The sequence below is a fragment of the Mya arenaria genome, chromosome 14, assembly GCF_026914265.1.
Source record: "Mya arenaria isolate MELC-2E11 chromosome 14, ASM2691426v1".
NCBI lineage: Eukaryota > Metazoa > Mollusca > Bivalvia > Myida > Myidae > Mya > Mya arenaria.
The window spans coordinates 58,149,822-58,170,385 of NC_069135.1; the positions used below are offsets into that span (position 1 = coordinate 58,149,822).

Sequence of the window (20,564 nt, forward strand, 5' to 3'; positions counted from 1 at the left end):
GTGTCGACACTAACTTGAAAAATAGTTTCTTCTCAATGTGTACACAACTTTTGTTCCTACAGTCAGTTAACTTGGAAAAAATATTTGTTCATGAAAAAAAAGTTGACCCCTGAGGTGGAAGGTCAAGGTGACCTTTATCTTTTCCTTTAATCAATCCAAGACACTTGATCCTACAGTCCTTAAAGTAGAGGAGTATTGATTATGATCAGTAGATGAATCCTATTGATACGGAGGTCAGTAGGTCAAGGTCATAATGATATTTTCAATCAATATAGAACTGAGTTATCATATGGTCCTTAAACTACCGGGGGGGGGGGGGGGGGAGTACAATTTTGAGGTTGATGTTTTATTTTTCAAGAAATAACTCAAGAAAAATGAACAAGATTTAAATAATGATACATTTTTTTAGTATTTACACACATTTTTATTACACCAACTTTAAAATAATAGGGACACTTGGCCTTATGATTAGATCAAAAGCAATTCAGTGCAGTTTGACCAGAATCATGAAAGAAGGTACAAGGGTGTAGGTTGTGGACCAGTTATGAAGATGAACTCTCCGTCAATTCAGAAATAAAAGGGTCAAGGCCACTGTAAATTCTTAGTCACAGTTAGCCTAATATGAACAGGTATTGCACATTATCCAAGGCCCAATTTCTCGAAACTTCTTAAGCTTAACAGTCTTAAGTAGCTTATTTCAATTAGACAAAAAACATACTTTAGGTAAATATAATATGGTTATTGTGATAATCATAAATGTAATTCATATTTAAAATCTAATAACTCTTGAAAAAAAAAATATTACACCAATTAAAGACAAAGAAAAAATAGTGAGCTTACCTAAATCCTGTTATAATGGAATTACAAAGTATCGAGAAACTAGGGCCAGAAAACTAGTAGGAGGCCAACCGTTGATTGTAGATAATGGCCATTTACCCACATTGCCTTGAGGTGAGGTTAGAAAGATGACAAAAGCTTCAATGTTTTTCAAAGGAAATGTTGCTTGTGACCTACCGGTACTATTTATGGGCTTTCAATGCTGTGATATTTTTCTCGTTTTACTTAAACACGAGTATCCAAGTTTGTACAGGCATTTTCAAATTTGGTCCCAAGTCTGCCCGAAAGGCCCAGGCAAGGAAACAAGTTCAAGCTGGGAAGGTACTAAGATTTAGTTTAAGTACAGAGTTTAGGCAAGCTATGTACCAAGTTACTTTTTGCAGGCTATGTACCAAGTTAATTTTGGCAGGCTAGGTACAACAGCAGGGTAATTTACAATTCAGGCTAGGTTCCAAGTTTTATGGACCTTTTGATGTTATCATCAACTGACTAAATAAAAAGGATACTGATGTGATAATTGATAACAAATAAAATGAAAATGATTACAATAAAATAGAAATGTTTTCTAAATAGTTGTAATTTCATCTGACCACAATATTGAAAAGTACATTTCATTTTAAATCATCATGGTTTAAAATTTGTAATGTCATCAAAATAAATAGTAACAACATGCATAGTTTAAAAGCATATGTACAACATGAAATGATAAACAAACTGTAACTAGAGCTATCACAGTTGTGATGAATACCCACAAGACGCTGCCAGAACACAGAAATGATTAAATGTTGAGTTGTGCAATTAAGCAAGGGAATATGAAAGAAATAGCAGGTGCATAACAGCCCTTGCTAAAAACATTTCTAATAACTTTAATGAATGTATGCATAATTCTTTTGCCACTGTATGCGTTACAAAAAATAATAATTTTTTAAGAGTTCGAGGGCTTCGACTTTTGTAAGACAGAGTGGACAGTGAAGGAAATGGCAGGTACACAGCAGCTCATACTGAGCAACATTGCTATGGAGTTTCATGTTTGTAGAGGTAATACTACTAAAGGTTTTTCAGGGGCGGGACATGACGGATGCAACTCCTCTATAAAGCCAAGAAATCTTGGGGTATAAAAATATTGTTGAAATATCCTGACATATGACAGTGTGTCTGAATGTAAATGATACAATTTTAGCTGCCTTTAAGTTCAACATAGACTCACTAACATACACATGTTAGAATATGCAAACTTCCTTGATGCGGTTAACATCTTTGTAGTCATTTTGTGTAAACCAGTGGAAAGATGGGTGACCAAGTTGGGAACTATTGCTGATATAAAACATTTTAGACAGCATATGCTTATAGACAGTGACATTTCATAGACAACAAGTACACTAAAATGTAACCCTATTAAAGCAAATGCTGCTTTGCTTTGTTTTAAAAGCAAGAAGTTTTCTTGAAGTGAAGTATTTCTAAAGAAAAGGGTTGGAACAGTTCACTTTACTCCATCTCCAAACTGTAAACTATAAAACCACTCATTCTTCTGTTCACAATAACAGTGGTTCACTTTCCAAATCCAGATATATCTTTAAAGTGGTTGTTTGAAAGTCATTCAATGTTCCTCCTCTTTACTCGGACCAGTGTTATACATATCTTCATCATTTCTCGCAGCATGCTGTACTTGGCTTGGCTCAGTCCACACCCTTCCCTGTGCCTAGGTTCCCTTCAACTTGGCCATTTCTTGTCCCCCCACCCTTCCCAGCATCATCCCCAGGGCCATTGTTTGTTTCTAATGAGCCGCCAATGTCTGACTTTTCTGAAACTTTATTCACACCCTCCTTTGAGCCATCACTTGCAGCATCTTTATCGACAATATTCACCTGTTGTTTATCTTTGTTGTTTTCCACACCTTTAGCAGCAATGTCCGACCCTTTCTCCTGTTGTACTGGTGTGATCCCCTGTATATCTGCTTCCGCCCCAGGGACAGTGACCCCCTCAGTATCATGACTGGGGCCCTCTGTGTCCCCTGCCCTATCACCAACCTGGCCGACCTGGGCAAAGTCCAGCATTGCTGCAGCTACCACTGAGTTGATGGAGTCAAGTTCTGAGGGTTTCTTTGCTGACACTTTTCCACGGGACCAGGGACCTGGCTTGGAAGGTGCTGGCTTGGCTGGCCCGGGCTTGGATGGTGATAGTTTGGCTGCCCCAGGTTTCACGGGCGAGATCTCATGCACCTCCGGCTCGCTCTCGCTGTCCAACACCTGAACAGCGTCCGAGTCAGAATCTACAAGTGTGAAACTAGAAATAATCCGCATGTTTGGCACAAAAAATTGCAAAATTAAGGCTATTTATTGTAATCCTCATTAATGTCTCATATTGAGCCACTCATAAGGTATAAAATTGCATCTTAGAGTTACCGATAACCATCAGGTGGCAACTCCTCAAATGAATAGCCAGCAATTCAATACAGGGTGATCACATAAATTATTATTTAAACACGTACTTTCATGCTTTTTGGTGGTTTATCAAAATATAATTTCAATGTTGGTGTCTTTTTTGTCCATCAAGCTGTTAGAAACAAAAATAGAAACAACAAGAGATGTTTGTCAAACATTATGCCCCCTGAGCGCCAAGTTGCCAGAAATATTTGGACAATTGAATGAAATATGCATGGACTGAAATGACAGCTGATTTGTCATTGGATGCATATGAGGCAGGTCATCTACTGGTCATACCTAATCTTCATGTCAAGTTTGATGACCATAGGTCCGGGAATTGTTGAGTTATCACTCGGACAAGCTTTGGTCTTCCAACAGACCGACCGACATGTGCAAAGCAATTATATAACCCCTCTGCTTCGAAGGGGGGCATAATTAAACTAGATGTTCACTGAAAACTGATACTTCAACTCATGCATTTAGTGACATATAAATTTCTACTGTCTACTATATAAGAAAATAAAATATGGACAATCAGAAAACCTTTTTTCAGCTTACAGTCACACTGACCTTGACCTTTGACCCACTGACCTCAAAATCAATAGGGTTCATCTGCTGGTCATGACCAATAAGCCTACCTAGTATGAGGTCCCTGGGTCAAAGCGTTCTCAAGTTATTGATCGGAAACCGTTTTTCATGTTAAGGTCACACTGACCTTGACCTTTGACCTCAAAATCAATAGGGTTCATCTGCTGGTCATGACCAATACACCTACCAAGTATGAGGTTCCTGGGTCAAAGCGTTCTCAAGTTATTGATCGGAAACCGTTTTTCATGTAAAGGTCACACTGACCTTGACCTTTGACCCACTGACCTCAAAATCAATAGGGTTCATCTGCTGGTCATGACCAATAAGCCTACCTAGTATGAGGTCCCTGGGTCAAAGCGTTCTCAAGTTATTGATCGGAAACCGTTTTTCATGTTAAGGTCACACTGACCTTGACCTTTGACCCACTGACCTCAAAATCAATAGGGTTCATCTGCTGGTCATGACCAATACACCTACCAAGTATGAGGTTCCTGGGTCAAAGCGTTCTCAAGTTATTGATCGGAAACCGTTTTTCATGTAAAGGTCACACTGACCTTGACCTTTGACCCACTGACCTCAAAATCAATAGGGTTCATCTGCTGGTGATGACCAATACACATACCAAGTATGAGGTCCCTCGGTCAAAGCGTTCTCAAGTTATTGATCGGAAACCATTTGGTATTCCGACCGACCGACCGACAGACAGACAGACCGACCGACCGACCGACATGTGCAAAACAATATACCCCACTTTTTTCAAAAGGGGGCATAAAAATGCAGAAAGATGTCACGAGTGTACCGGGTAGTTTATATTTGGCGCTGTTTTGCAAATATAAATCAATTAAATATCATTTTTAATGAATAACAAGCATGAAAAGAAAAGTTCATGTTATACTGAAACACACAATTATTCTCTCTATACGACCCTTAATAAATTAATAATACCTTGCTTCAGAAGTTTTATGCATTTAGTCTGACATGAATAGATAACTTCATAGGATGACAAATGTGCCATGGAGTCAACACATGTGTTGTTTCACTTCTTCGAAGTGTACGAAGTTTTATTGAAATGTCTTGAATAGTTATCAGATTTATGGCCAAGGCATTACGGTTTTGCAAGATGATGCTGCCAATGACCATGACACCAAAGGTTAAGGTTAGCATACAGATCAGATGAGCTAATATTCTGAAAACTAAAGGTCTGTGACAAAGGTTGAAATTATTGGTGTGAATTTGATATTAGCCCAGCATGTAAGTTGAAAATATAGTTCAGGAACCAATTTCATGAAAAATATCCAGCTCAACTACCTTGTTTCATTCAGCCATATTACAAATTTAAAATTGATTTTACAAACTCGAACAAGGTTAATCTTAATTAATTAATCTTAATTATTATAGTGAGGTATTTATATTAAAGATGCACTCTTACTCCCAAATGAGATTTTCCACCATTAAAACAATTGTTTTAATATACCAAAAAGGATGAATAAATGTCGAAACAATGGTTCTTGTGAAGGATACTGAGTTTAATTTGAAAGAAAGATGCAGAAAACACGCTATTTCTACCTTATGAGACAATAGTAGATCACACTAAATCTTTTAGCACTCGCCAATCATCAATTTTTAATTTTTTTCCAGCTATTTATAACACAGTTACAATCTTGTTATCAGTAATTAATATTTTCCATAAATGCATTATTTAGTAGTTGAATGTTTTTCACTCAAAATTTTTGTTTGTTATACATGAGTAATGATTTCGAAGAAGAGTGTCACTTATGATCATATAGAGTAGTTCAACTCTCAATACGTACCATCTGTGTCATCGTCAACCTGAATAGATTCAACAGTGTCCTCCATGTTGGACCCGGATGGCCCCTCTGATCCCGATTCCACCCCACCTTCGACCTCATATACAGAGTCTGCAGACAAGCACATTCATACATATAACTCAAGTACTGACTTGTGTATATAAGTGTAGAAATAATGAAGACTAATTTTTCAGCCCCATAAATCACCAAAAATAAGAAAACAGTATTGAATCTATGTTATGATAATATATGACCCGAAAATAAAGAAAATATATACACTATGTGTTCTATTTCACTTAACAAGTTGCAATAATGAGAAATGCTGGTTTTCTTTTCTTTCCATTTTTCAAGAATAAAAATGAATCTAGCAGCACATCTTACCATCAAAAATATTTAATACACATACTTTGTAATGCTAAACATAGGCAAAAAAATCATGCAAAAAATGACACTTTTTTAAAATCTGTAACTATTTTTCATTTAATATTTCTTAATTAATTGGTGAAAGAGAAATGGTAGTTTTCATCTTCACATTATTTAAATTTATTAAATATCATACGTTTTAAACCCCGCAATGTTTGGTTTTTTTGAGAATTTGCAAGGTAAAAATGAGCCTTCATACCACAAAAAAGATCTATGCAGAGTTTACCACAAATTATTAGGTCATATATATATATCCAGGTCTACATCAGACAACCTCTGTTTATTCTATTGTTCATCCTTATCTGCTGCTTCGTTTAATTTTAATTCAATCATTACTTTTTTACCATCCATAGTCCGAAAACTTATCTGCTTAAGGACATTAAACATAGAAAATAAATTTGGTATGGCCTAAAAAGATCCACAACAGCATTGTTACTGGTAACAAGTACTAAGGTTCATGTGAATATCTTGGATGGTTTAAGGAAGGCATGGTTAATGTTTTTTGCATGACACATTTCATCATGGCTATAACAATACCTTTTTTTTAAAGCATGGATCAACTTGAAACCAAATTAAGTGTAAGTTATGTCAATTCAACCAGCAGATATTACTCCTCTTGCTGTATTCCTCACCTCCGTCACTCTCATCACTGTCGTCCCCAACAATCACCACAGAGTCTTCGTCATCATCGCTGGTCCCTGTGATCCCGTTCTCCTCCCCGGCCAGGTAATACTTCAGCGGGTTCACCCAAATCTCCTCCTTCAACATCTACAGCCAGGAGAAAGGTTAGATTTATCTGTGACCATACTTTCATGGATAAAGATAAAGAAATTATCAAATCTGGATTATCCATTACCCAAACCCTGCTTCTCTTACTATTTCTTCTTCCTTCTTTTCTCATTCTACAATTTATTCCACTTAAATATGTTAATCAATTCCTAAAAAGAATTTATTTTTTAATATAAGTAATTGCATTTGAAGCCTCACATTCAATCAGCTGTAACTTCATTAGTAATAACTGCCTCAAAGCCAATTGTTATTTATCATAACTTTAATTGATTTGAGCTTCTGTATGTGCCCTAGGCTCGGACAGATATCATAATTATTACTGCTGACCTTGACAATGCGGTCCCGGGCTGGGTCAGTGTATTGCAGGTACCAGGAGAAGAAGCAGCGACGCCCGGACTTGGCCGCTCTGCTAGTGGACAGCTGGAGTCGGTTGATACGAGACTTCTCACGCTTCCAACGGATCTCCGAACACCGGGACCGCGGCTGACCACCTGGTGTGTGAAATAACAAAAACTAGAATTGGTATCTTTGTATTTAAATTTCAACATTCTCAATTTACTATTTCATTATAAAATGTACTTATATGCTGTTCATTTTATTCTAGTTCCCACCAATCTACTCTACTACCTCAACAAGACATCAAAATCTCGCAATATGTTTGCAAATTTGGCAAAGAAATGTACTCGTCCTGAGATTTCAATTCTTACAAAAGATTTCACACCTAAAAAATGCAAATGACTACCAAAGATATTCTAGGTTTTAAACATGCCCCTATATATAAAATTATGTACTTGGAACATGTGTATCTCACCTGTGGAAGTGTGAAAGAAGGACTTTGTGAGCACGTCATTAGTGAAGTATGGGTTACTCTTGAAATGGAAGTGAATGGCAAACCCTGCACGCAGGTCTGCAAACTCCTCAATGTCCACCTGAAGACATGGTTATTTAACAATTTCATTCAATACATCTGTGACTACCATCAGTTGTAAACTGCCAAACATACACTTTATACTCAAGGTAATATTAACTAGTTCAGTAAACGCTAGTACATAATAAAGCTGGAGTGTAGCCAAATTTTCCCAGGTGATCGTGTGAAGATCAATATCCCAGTCTGTATTTGCAAAGTCGTCCTAGAAACTTGGGTGAAGATCAAGTAACCAGTCTGAACTGTTATACACAAGTGTTCCCATACACTGTAACATTAAATGTCATCCAGTTGGTGATATATAAGGTCATTGTATAGTGCACTGGGGCTTGAGGTATCTATGACTCTATGTAAGATGTATCGTACATGTGTTAGGTGTTTGGTTCCTGTGTAACATGTAAGGTTTGTGATGCTACACTGTTACATTTAATGTCATCCAGTTTGTGATAAATAAGGTCTTTGTGTAATGTAGATGGCGTCATGGCACTGGGGCGTGAGGTATCTATGACTCTATGTACGATGTGTCGTACCTGTGTTAGGTGTTTGGTTCCTGTGTAACATGTAAGGTTTGTGATGCTTCACTGTTAGGAATGTGAGTCACTTGCGTAACCTGTGTTCCATTTAAGTCTGTTATGAAATGACTTACAATGTATTTTCAGAGTTTGTAGTCATAAGTTTACTTTGGCACTGATTATGTATTGCGTTGTAGAATTCCTTCATATGTTCAAACGCTGTCGTATACCAAATGTGAAAATCTTAAAGAAAAACCAATTACTGAATAATAAGCATTCTTATAAAAAAACATTTTCTAAACAAACAACATAAGAATATGATAAAATTCTTGTCATAAACTTTTCACAATTATCTTTTCAAATGCCCTTATTCATTATAATCGGTCAAATGTTAACTGCCATCCAGCGTCAGTATATTTTATATGAAAAAAGAAGGAATAATGGTCTGGACTAAGCTTCGACCTCAAATGGCGTATTTTCAAGCAATCGCCTGTTTAAATGACCGCAGTTTTACTGTATGAGTTATGTTTGTAATATATTTATATTTTAGTTACCGGTACCTGTTTTAAGTTTTGATATGTGAGGTAACTGTGCGTGGTATGGATATGTAAGTTTCTGTTGTGAGGTATTGATATGAGTTACCTGTGTGATTTTTTATTTGAATTACCAGTGCGAGGTATTGATATATGACTTACGGTACCTGAGCAAATTGTTATGTGGATTACCTATGCGAGGTATTGATATATGACTCACCTGTGCAAATTGTTATGTGAATTACCTGTGTGAGGTTTTGATATGTGACTCACCTGTGCAAAGGAATTGAAATATGAGTTACCTTTGAGATTTATTTAATAAATTCGCCAAATTTGAAAAGTTGTCGCCACTTTTTGCGATTTTGTCGCAAATGGCGACAATGGCGATCGCCAGCGGGAACCCTGTATTGATATAGGAGTTACCAGTGTGATTTATTGATGTAAGAGTAACCTGTGAGTTTTGATATGTGAGTTACCTGTGTGAAGTTCTGAAATGTGTGTACTATGAATTACCTGTGTGAGGTAGTTGAGGCAATCCTCCTCATCTTCATCCACCAGGTTTGCTAGGCTGGGGTGGTTCAGGATCTCACCACGGTCAAGGAAAATACCAGTAGTAGAATTTAATACAAAAAACAACTATACATGAAATTGCAAATAATATACCTTTGTTTTCAAGTTAACTCAATAAAATGCAAGACAGCCAAGTTATTTAAAAATCGCTTTGCATTTTTCAATGCAGACAGAACCACTACGCACTACAATGAATATACACCTTTTCAAATTCCAATTCATCTGTCATTGCAACTTTTACAACTTGCAAATATTTTAACACCTGCCAATTAATTGTTTATTTTAGAACATCCTTTCTGGAAAATGTGTATAATTATGACCTGAAAGTAAACTGTAATCATAAGGTTTTCCACATGATTTGTATTTTTGGGACCGTCAATGGTGCTTGACTCCTCAAAGTATTAAGGTTTCGATCCAGCATCAGTATATTTTATCAAAAAAATAAAAAAAATAATGGTCGGGAGTAAGCTTCGACCTCGACTGATCACCGGTTTTCGAACGACCGAGATGTTGGTGCTAAGTTTGAAATGGCCCATTCTTACATTGTAAAACAACTTATGTTTAAACAAAATATCAAAGAGGAAAATAGTTATATAACTGAAAGGTAATGAATCAGGTTTTCCAGCAGATATACCGGTAAGCCGCCTTTCTGGGGTATAATTACATTTATTTTTAATTCAAACAATGCCGAAGGATTCGGAAGTTTGGCTTCACTAGAAAATTATGTTATGGATTTTAGAAGCTTTTACTAGTTTTAACAAACAAGGAAGGATACTGCAGTGACCCAGAAGCTGTCAATGCCAGCTATAAGCTCATTCCTGCGCTCAAAGTGTGGCCGACGAAGTTTCACATACTTTGTTTCCACAGCGAGAATCTCCTCTGTAGCCTTGTCATTCAATTCTTCAATCCTGCACTATTGTGGAACAATGGATTTTAATGGATACATATATATCAGCACATGAGAATGATAAGGTTCTTTTATGCCTAATTTGTTATAGAAATCTTAAGATGCTGCAAGATAGTTCAATATTAGAGGAAAAAAATTAACAATTACCTGACAATCTTCGATTCCATCCAAAGCTCTCTGTACGGACACAGTCCCTAAAACTCCTGGCTCCTCCCCCATCACAATGACAGAGTTGTCCAAGTCGGCAGTTGATGTATCCTCCGAGGTACCTGCAGTCTCCCCTGACATGGCTGAACTGTCCCCCATCACAGCTACAGTGTCCTCTAACATAAATGTAGCGTCCCCCGACATGGCTGAAGTGTCCCCTGCCTTCACTGCAGCGTCCCCTGACATGGCTGAAGTGTCCCCTGACTTCACTGCAGCGTCCCCTGACATGGCTGAAGTGTCCCCTGACTTCACTGCAGTGTCTGCTGACATGGTTGAGGTGTCCCCTGACTTCACTGCAGTGTCCTCTGACATGGTTGAAGTGTCCCCTGACATGCCTGCTGTGTCATCAGCAGCATCAAGTCTTGGCATTTTGCTTGGTGGTGAACCCTCATTTAGACTTGTGTCAGCCATCTGAATAATAACATCATCAATTTGGATTCAGATGATATAGTTATCTACAACTTGAATTGACTCATGTAAAAATAATTAAATACATTTAATTAATAGTTAAATCAAAAGAAAACACTTGAGGCATTCACAAATGGTAACCATTTGTTGATTTATATCTAGAATTCTGCAAATTGGATGTATTGTCTGTTGGGTGCGCCTATTGACCTTGACCTACTTACCTGAAATCAATAGGGGTCACCAAAGTGCGTACCAAGTTTGAAAACTCTACAAGTCATTCTAAATTAATTGGTGTAACATGATGTAACAGGTTCTTTTTAGCCAATCTGGGGAAAATATCCTGGAAATTTGAAAACATGTGAATTCTTACAGTGGTAGGACAAAACTACCACTTTGGAGACCCTCCTGCCCCTCTACCAATTTCAATTAGAAATCTACCGCTTTTTTGTAACAAGAACTGTCACAGTAATTGATGACTTTCCTCTAAATACCATCCACTTCAATAGATTATTTAATTATTAATACATGTATGTACAAATAAACTACAAGCACATGCCTTTCCCCAATGATTGTTAACCTCTAATTTAGGGAAGTGATGAAGTAAGAGGTAGGGACGTCTCAGTCTTCTGGGATGTATATTGATATCAATTTGCTAATGAAACCACTATTACTAAGAAAGTCTGCATAAATGGCAATTTTGTATCTGCATGTTATTAGGGCCAATATTTCTTACCATGTAACAATCACCAATTGATTGTCAACCTTTATCAACAGTATGAATACAATAGGCAGATAATAGCTGATTATGCTTATTGGCAGGATCATTGCAGCCCTGGCATGGTGTTAATCTCTGACCTCAAGCAATGTGTGACTAGACATATGCATTCAATTTGTGTCAATTGTATGCTCACTAGACATAAAATGTTTTATTTTGTTAGTTTTTTTTCAGTAGAGGGGTACCAAATGTGGTAGATTTTACTTATTTCATATGTCTGATTTTAGGAATCAAAGTTGTTGGATTTTGGTTTGATTCTTGCATACATGACGTATAGTGTATTATATTAAAACTGACAATAAAATCCCAGAGCGTCGAGAGCTGACATTCAGTGTGTTTTTTTGTTTATTCTCGGAATCATACTTGTTATACTTCTTCGGGGGTTTAGTTTGGATTTTTGTCTACAAATTTGGGAAAACCATTATTTTTTTCTTAAGAAATTGGTCCGAATGGGAAATTTTGTAAAAGACATTGATAAACCTCGCTTTAATTTTGACTTTGGTTTAAGACTGAAAATATAACAAAAACCACATAAGAACGTCCTAACCTATCTTTATTATGTGATTATTAAGCAAATGTGGGTAGCAAGATTAAAAGACAAAACAAGTGTGACTCGAAATTGTATGACTTCATTATTTTGAAGTCTTATCTGTACAAAAAGTTGGATGTAACTATAAACATACGAATATAAATCGAATTCAAACTCTATAGTTTTCTTCTGATAAGATAAATAATACTTAAATATGTCATAGATTAAAGAAAGTACAAATTGTTTACATTTTTTCCCAGACTGTGTCAATCGTAAATGTTTTAGCCTTTATCATTGGTTAAACGCGCAATAGAGCGAACCAATAAAATCAATGGTTATAAAATATATAGTCAAAACGTTTTATCTGATCGTGACTTCTCCAAACGGTCAAACGAAGTCACATTTAGCTTAGACCAAGGCCGCCAACCCCACCGAACTACTTCTCGGAACAAACACAATCCCAAACCCACCATCCATGTGACAACCGAGCAGGGTTTGAAACTCCGAATCGCTTTGCAGGGCTTGTCGCTGATACCCCTAACCGAACCATACTGACTGACAATAAACGAAAGGCTGTGTCACCCCTCGAGCTTGAAACCGCCCCAAAACGCATCGATGACGCTGGCTCCCCTACACTCCCGACAGTGACCGAAGAGATCACCGACGTGGACCACAGTGCCGCCATCGAACTGGTTGTCGACCCCCCCGCCGAACCTCAACCCGCTGTAGACGGACTCCGAAACTAGGACAGGCAAGGAGAGTCATTGTTGATCTATAACTCCTTAAGTAGCAACAGTGATCTTGTGTATAATTGGCCTTATCCAAACACTGATGATTTATATAACCATTGTAAAGCCTATATAGCTGTAGGGGATTATTTTCCTGCACGCAATTCATACCCTAACAATTCTGAATGTATTCCACTTACTAGCGATACCGAAATTCAAAATAGTTTTGTAATTGCATCAATCAAAATTAGATGTTTTTGAAAATGAATATTGCTATGAATATGAGACTTTTGATCGTGTAAGTTATTGTGTTAATGCTGACGAATTGTATGTTAATCCATATAACATGAATTTTTTAGTTGATTGGTACTTGCGTAATAATTATTTATCTTATATAATGGTGGATAACCTGCTTAGCGATGTATATGTTAATCGCTACAATTTGAATTTTCTAGTTGATGCTTACATGAATAATGATTGTTTGTATTATGAAAATGAAAATACTAGTTGTTTAAGTAGCGATCTGGGTGTTAATCGATATCAATATAATACGAATTTTCTAGTCGACATGTATAAAAACAGTAAGTTCCATGAAACTGAAAATCTTTCAACAAATAGGTTACCGTTTGATAAAAGTGCTAACAATTACAGTGCTTCCTCAGAATATTTAAGTGTTGGTGAAAATATAGATATAAATAGCGTACATGCAAACACCACTATAAGAAATTTACATGTTCTGTCTCTAAATGTAAGCGGGTTTTAAATCCAAGCTGCATTGACCCGAATTCATTGATTTAGTAAACCAATATGACATTGTTGGGCTCCAAGAAACGCACATTGATGATCTTGATTCCATAGCAATGAAAGGGTACGATATATTCACTAAAAATAGAAAATCTATTGTTACTAATTCGCGCAAGTCAGGCGGTATTGCGGTTTTAGTTAAAAGTAATATATCTAGATATATAACGATTATAAACACTGATAGTAAGTTAGTAATATGGTTTTCCATAAGTAAAGAACTAGTAAAGACAGATACAGATATTTTATGTGGTGTAGTATATTTAGCACCTGAAAATTCGTTATATTCAATAGAGGACCCTTTTTCAAATTTACAGAGCGATCTTGAGACGCTTTCTCACCAATACAAGTATACTTGCTTGTTCGGAGATTTTAATGCCAGAACTAAGTGTTTTGATGATTTAACTTTTGTAGATAAAGAATTTGCTGAAAGGCAACACTTTGAAGCAGTTTACGATGAGTTTCTATGTGAACTTAGTAAGTTTGAAAACTCGAAAAATGTATTTATTAAACGCAATAATAGTGACAAATCCAGTAATAATTATGGAAGTAGGCTTATCGAATTCCTTCAGCTAAATAATCTTTATATTTTGAATGGACGAACACATGGTGATATGATAGGAAACCTCACCTGTAAAGGCGTTAGTACAGTTGATTATTTTATATGTACATCAAGCTTATTTAAGTATATAAACTGTCTTAAAGTAAATGCTTTTTGCCCAATTTTATCCGATGCACACAACTCTGTCAGTTTGACATACAACTTCGAAATGCAGGATAACATGCAAAACATTTTCAACAAGGGAGATAAACTGATCTTATGGAATAATGCAAAAAGTAATAGATTCATTGAAAGTATTGATCAACAAAAAGTATCGTCTATCCACGAACGTCTCAAAACATGCTCCGAATCAAATATTTTTACTCAAGAAATCGCAGATAACATTGTCGACTCATTAAATAATGTATTCAAAAATTCGTGCGAAAGTTCATTTGGTCTTACAAATTCCAGTAAATGTAATAAATTGAAAGATCATGAACATAATATCTTGCCAAAATGGTTCGGAACAAAATGTAAACAAGCACGCAGAGACTTACACCGGGCTAAAAATATGTACAAACTTCGTAAAAATATACAGAATAAGGAAAATCTAAAATGTAAAAGCAAATTATATAAATCAACGATGAATACATTCAAAAATAAAGATAAAAACAAAAATATTAATAACTTACGAAACTTAAAAATCAAAGACCCGCGTAAATGCTGGAAGTGCTTAAGTAATAAAAAAATAAGTAAAAATGAAGCTAGCTTAGACGATTTGCACAATTTCTTTAAAGAAGTTAATTTTTCTCCAGATGTAGAAATAGCTGATATAGAAAACGAACACAATAATGACATTAACGAAGAAATTAATGCAAGAATAACCGTCGAAGAGATTGAAAAAGCAGTAAAAACACTCAAAAACAATAAGGCGTGTGGCATCGATCATGTTAAAAATGAGCATATAAAAAGTACGTTTAATATATTCAAAGATATATATGTAATTTTATTCAATTTAATCTTAGACAAAGGAGTTGTCCCACAGTGTTGGACAACCGGTGTTATTAACCCTATCTATAAAAATAAAGGTGATCCTAGCCGTCCGGAAAATTATAGACCAATTACATTATTAAGTTGCCTTGGTAAATTGTTTACTTGTATGATAAATAATCGCCTCGATAAATACGTTGAATCCAATAACCTTATTGATGGCAGTCAAGCTGGTTTCAGAAAAGGATATTCAACAACGGACAACATGTTTATACTTAACCATTTAATACAGTATTTGAATAACCGAAAAAAGAAACTATTTTGTGCATTTATAGACTTAAAGCAAGCATTTGACACGGTATGGCGATCAGGCTTATGGCAAAAACTAATTAAGACAAATATTAATGGAAAATGTCTGCAACTTATACAGAACATATATAACAACATAAAATCGTGTGTTACGAAAGATTCAGAATATTCACACTTCTTTCCAAGTAATATTGGCGTCCGCCAAGGCGAAAATCTATCCCCGCTCCTTTTTTCGCTGTTTTTAAATGATTTGCACTCCTATTTTACCCAAAATATAATGAATGACGGTGTTGATATTCAAGATCCTGCTCATAATGACAATATGCATATGTTCCTTAAACTATTTATTTTATTATACGCTGATGATACAATAATCATGTCAGAGACAGAAATAGGACTACAAAATGCTATTAATACATATTCCAATTATTGTGATCTATGGAAACTAACAGTCAACACCACAAAATCAAATATAGTTGTTTTTGGTAAAGGTCGACAACGGCCCTATGATTTTAAATTCAAAAATAACAACTTAGAAGTAGTAAACGAATACAAGTATCTCGGGATTTATTTTAGTAGAACCGGTTCATTTGCTAGCTGCAAAAAAACATATAGCTTCTCAGGCAACACGTGCAATGTATAGTCTAATAAGAAACTCAAATCGCCTATCATTACCTGTTGACCTACGTATAGAACTCTTTGATAAAACAATTAAACCTATTTTGTTATATGGTGCAGAAATTTGGGGATTTGGTAACAATAGCATACTGGAAAGGGTCCAACTTAAATACTTGAAATATGTTCTCAAATTAAAACGATCAACACCAAACTACATGGTCTATGGCGAAACAGGCATGAAACCTTTATCAATCGATATAGAAGAAAGAAATATAGTTTTTTGGGGAAGATTACAAACACCATTCAACAATACACAAGGAAAACTCTCATCAATGATATATAAAGTTATATACAACTTAACACTTTCATTAGATGACAGAGTAACAAAGAAAAAATATCCCTGGATATATTTCATTAAAACGATTTTCATCAAATGTGGCCTGAATAACCTATGGCTTAATCAAGAAGTAATAAATCACAAGTGGTTAAAAAACAATGTAAAGCAAAAGCTAACCGATTTATTTTTAAATGATTGGTTGTCGAATATGGAAAATGCAAGCAACAGTATATTTTATAGAATTTTTAAAAAGGACTTTGGTTTTGAAAAGTATCTCGCCAAATTTCCAAATAGACAGTTATTTTCATTCATCAAATTTAGAACAAGAAATCATAGAATGCCTATTGAAATAGGCAATTGGCGTAGAATACCACTCAACGAACGATTATGTACTCACTGCAATAACAAACTAGGAGACGAATTTCATTATTTGTTTGAATGTCAATTCTTAAACGATGAAAGAAAACAGTTTCTAAAACCTTACTTTTATAGACATCCCAATACATTTAAATTAGAAAAACTAATGAATACAGGCAGTAAACAAACACAGATAAATCTATATAGATTTGTTAATATTATTATTTCAAAAATTAAGTAACTATATACAATATAGTGAATTGATAGTTATATATAGTGATTTGCTTGAAAATTTCCATTCATTATTTTGAGTTTTTGAATGTATGTATTACATATGTAAATATATGTATTGTAGTTATATGTTAATCATTGTCGATTTGCAGATTTTTCACAAACATATATGTATGACATGTGCTGTAGTTTAAATTATTATAATTATGTAAAACATTAAAATTCTCATATTGGCGTTATGTTAATGTTAGTTAGAAACAAGCAGTGATGTATTATTAACATGTCAGGAAAACAAAATATTGAATTAAAAAACCCTTTGACTTCCTATCATTTTGTTTCGGATAGGTTTTCTCATATATTAAGGGTTTTTTGTATGACTCTCTCTTCTTTTACAGTATTTCGTTCGCCAAATTCGATTAAATATATCAATTTTCAATTAGGCACACACTTGTAAGATAATCCTTTTCTTATTTACTAGTGATTCAAAGGTAATATTTCTACTATTGATACAACCTTATTCATTGAGAATTGTCTAAAATGTTTTCTGACCTAATGTGAATGTCTCTCCGATACTCGTATTGGGTATCATATAAATTGTAGTTAAAAATTTACAATGTATCTGCCGCCATGTATGTATATATGTTTTGTATATGACCTCATTTGCCATGTGTATGGTATGAGCGAATAAACGGTGTTTGACTTTGACTTTGACTTTGACTTTGAGCTTGTATTTTCAGTGAAACAGTTTTATTTAAAATATTATTGAAACCTATGTATCTCCCTGTTACAACCAAATACCTTTCTAAATTACATTAAACACTTTTCTTTGAAATGTATCAATTTAAGCAAATTGGAAATAAGAGCTGTCACAGGAACGTGACGAATGCCCCTGAAAGACCTCGTTGCTCAGAAAGCCCAAAGTATTTTGGCCTGTATCGACAGATAGCCTTAAGAATCTAACATATTTGAATGTTGATCTTGACCAACAACCGTTAAAATCAATAAGGGTCATGTGCCATGCTGGCCATTTCCGAATTGCCTACCAAGCTACATGTATGGTATCCTTTGGCCTCTGCATTCTCAAGTTATTAATTGAAAAAAGATTTTCAGCTTAAGGTCACCATCATCTTGACATTTGACTCACTGAGCTCAATGTCGTTGTAGTATGTGTTTATGTTATGTTCATGACCAACAAGTATACAAAGTTTGAAGTCCCTGGGCCTGAGCACTTTTCAATCATTGATTGGAAACGGATTTTCAGGTGAAAATCAACATGACCTTGATTTTTAAGCCATTGACCTTAATTTTTTATATACATCAATTAACAGCAATTACCATCCTGTAATCTGATTTTGTCCAATTATATGCGCATTGGGATCAAGAGATGTTGGTCAAACATTATGCCCCCCTGAGCGCCATGTTGTCAAGAATATTTGAACAATTGAATGAAATATGAATGGACCTTAATTACAGCCGATTTGTCATTGACATTGGATGCCTTTGAGGCAGTTTTAAGATCATGACCATTCAAAGTGTGAGAATAGTAGGTAAAGTCTTTAATCATGTTCAGATAATGACTGATATTTGCAAATAAACATGTATCCTCTAATCATCAGAGAATAATTAAATATGACGTAATTTTAATGACAATATCAGATAATTTAATGACAAATCGGAGTTGTGACCTTGACCCCTGATCTCAAAAATTCATAGGGGTCATCTACTGGTCAACCTAAATGTTAAGTTTGAGGGCAATGGGTGCAGGCATTGTATAGTCATCACACAGACAGGCTTCTCGCATTCAAGGTCACTGTGACATTGAATTTTGACCTGATGACCCCTAAAATCTGTAGGGGGCATCTACTGGTCAGGCCCACCCTTCATATCAAGTTTGATGACCATAGGTCCAGGAATCGTAAAGTTTGCATTCAAGGTCACTGTGACCTTGCCCTTTGACCTCATGCCCCCTGAAATCATTAGGGGTAATCTACTGGTCCCGCCCGGCCTCATCTTAAGTTGATGACCATAGGTCCAGGCATTGTTGTGTTATCACTAGGAAAAGCTTTGACAACCTTTTCCTGTTAAAGATTACTCTAGAGAACCTCTCTAGCATCGTAATTGCTCAATGAAAGAGTTGCAAAAATGCAACATGTCATCACTTAAAATTCACTGGTACAACCAAAAAACGTACACTTAGATGTACTGAAAACATTAAATGACATACATGTATCACAATTAATTTAAAAAGTAGAAATACCATTATTAATGTCAGAACATAAAAAAAAACTTAAATTAACCAAGAAAATTGAGGATTAACATAAACTGTTCGGTATATCTATGGTGACCCAACCAACCCTAAAATTATGCCCCCCCCCCAAAAAAAAAAATAATAATAAAAAAATAAAATAAAAATAAAATAATAATAATAATAATAAAACAAGAGGCCCAAAAGGGCCTATGCTCTACTGGCATGGCTCTTGTGGTCATTTTCAATCCAGAGCATGTACGTTTGAGTAATAGGCAACAAATATATAGTTCGCTTTTAGTGTTTGGATTAGCTGAAAACGCTGCACGTTCAACATCTGAGGACAGGAAGTGTTGTAAGCAGATTTGTTGCATGAACTATTTTAATGTGTGCCAAATAAAGGTAATCTGAGGGTAAAAATATTTGCTTTCAAAACTGTACTCATCGTCAAAATTTCATTTCTGTAGCTTTAAAAATAAAAAGTCGGTCAAAGGTCAAAGTCAAGGACATCCGAGGACAACATTAATGCTTGTTTGCAAAACTGTTCACATGGTCAAAATTGCATTACTGTAGCTTTAAAAATTAATAAGTAAGTCAAAAGGGGTGGGGCCAGCTTTTGCCCAAGGGGCATTATTTCAAATGTATTCAATTGCATCATATGATGCTCCACAAAAAATAACAAAGGTGTGGGCCTTGTGGTTTGAAACAAGAAGATTTTGAAAATATTTCTTAAATAAGTCTCTAGGAAAATTGTGACACTCAGGGCAGTGCCAGTTTTGACCCAAGGGGCATAATTTGAACAACCATGGTAGTGGACCACTAAATAAAGCCTTGTTCAAAATAGCAAGGATTTGCATAGTGGTTTCAGACAAAAAGGTTTTTAATATTTCCCATTTTAAGGGGAGGGGGGGGGGGGGGAGTCTGTCCCTTACAAAGAAAAGAGAACTCTTCCCTGGGCCTCTCCGCCAACATCGCCGAGGTCGTTTGCATTTGCCGCACCTTGCGGGACAATTTCCGGGGGGGGGGGCAGTAATGACCCCAGGGGCAAAATTTGAACAAACCTTCACAAGCAATTGTGACTTTACATGTAAAATTGGCTAAAAATAGACTTCGCTCATGTAGACTTGGCAAAAAATAGACTTAGCTTAAAATAGCATTTTTTATACTTTCCAA

The 20,564-nt window shown here is 35.5% G+C and overlaps 1 protein-coding gene across 3 annotated transcripts; it reads right to left on the reverse strand.

Moving 5' to 3' along the window:
- Positions 1-336: 336 nt before the first annotated feature.
- On the reverse strand, positions 337-12,517 carry LOC128218434 (putative testis-specific Y-encoded-like protein 3). 3 transcript variants are annotated; one of them, XM_052926099.1, is made up of 9 exons: positions 12,483-12,517; positions 10,463-10,933; positions 10,184-10,321; positions 9,352-9,423; positions 7,680-7,797; positions 7,196-7,359; positions 6,712-6,847; positions 5,660-5,767; positions 337-3,106 (listed from the first exon to the last, which is right to left on the reverse strand). In XM_052926099.1, the coding sequence occupies exons 2-9, from the start codon at positions 10,931-10,933 to the stop codon at positions 2,514-2,516; spliced, it is 1,800 nt and encodes a 599-aa protein (XP_052782059.1). In that variant the 5' UTR covers positions 12,483-12,517; the 3' UTR covers positions 337-2,513. The 3 variants fall into 3 exon arrangements, with proteins under 3 accessions (XP_052782059.1, XP_052782060.1, XP_052782058.1); XM_052926100.1 differs by lacking the exon at positions 12,483-12,517 and adding an exon at positions 12,389-12,473; XM_052926098.1 differs by lacking the exon at positions 12,483-12,517 and adding an exon at positions 11,152-11,272.
- Between the last annotated feature and the right edge of the window lie 8,047 nt (positions 12,518-20,564).

Bases quoted from the DNA above. Each gene is read 5' to 3' on its own strand.
- LOC128218434 (XM_052926099.1), bottom strand. From the start codon at position 10,933: ATGGCTGACACAAGTCTAAATGAGGGTTCACCACCAAGCAAAATGCCA. The intron at 9,424-10,183 runs GTATCCTTCCTT...GACCGTGGTGAG, and splicing joins ACAGCTTCTGGGTCACTGCA to ATCCTGAACCACCCCAGCCT. The intron at 6,848-7,195 runs GTCAGCAGTAAT...TCCTGGCTGTAG, and splicing joins CCCGGGACCGCATTGTCAAG to ATGTTGAAGGAGGAGATTTG.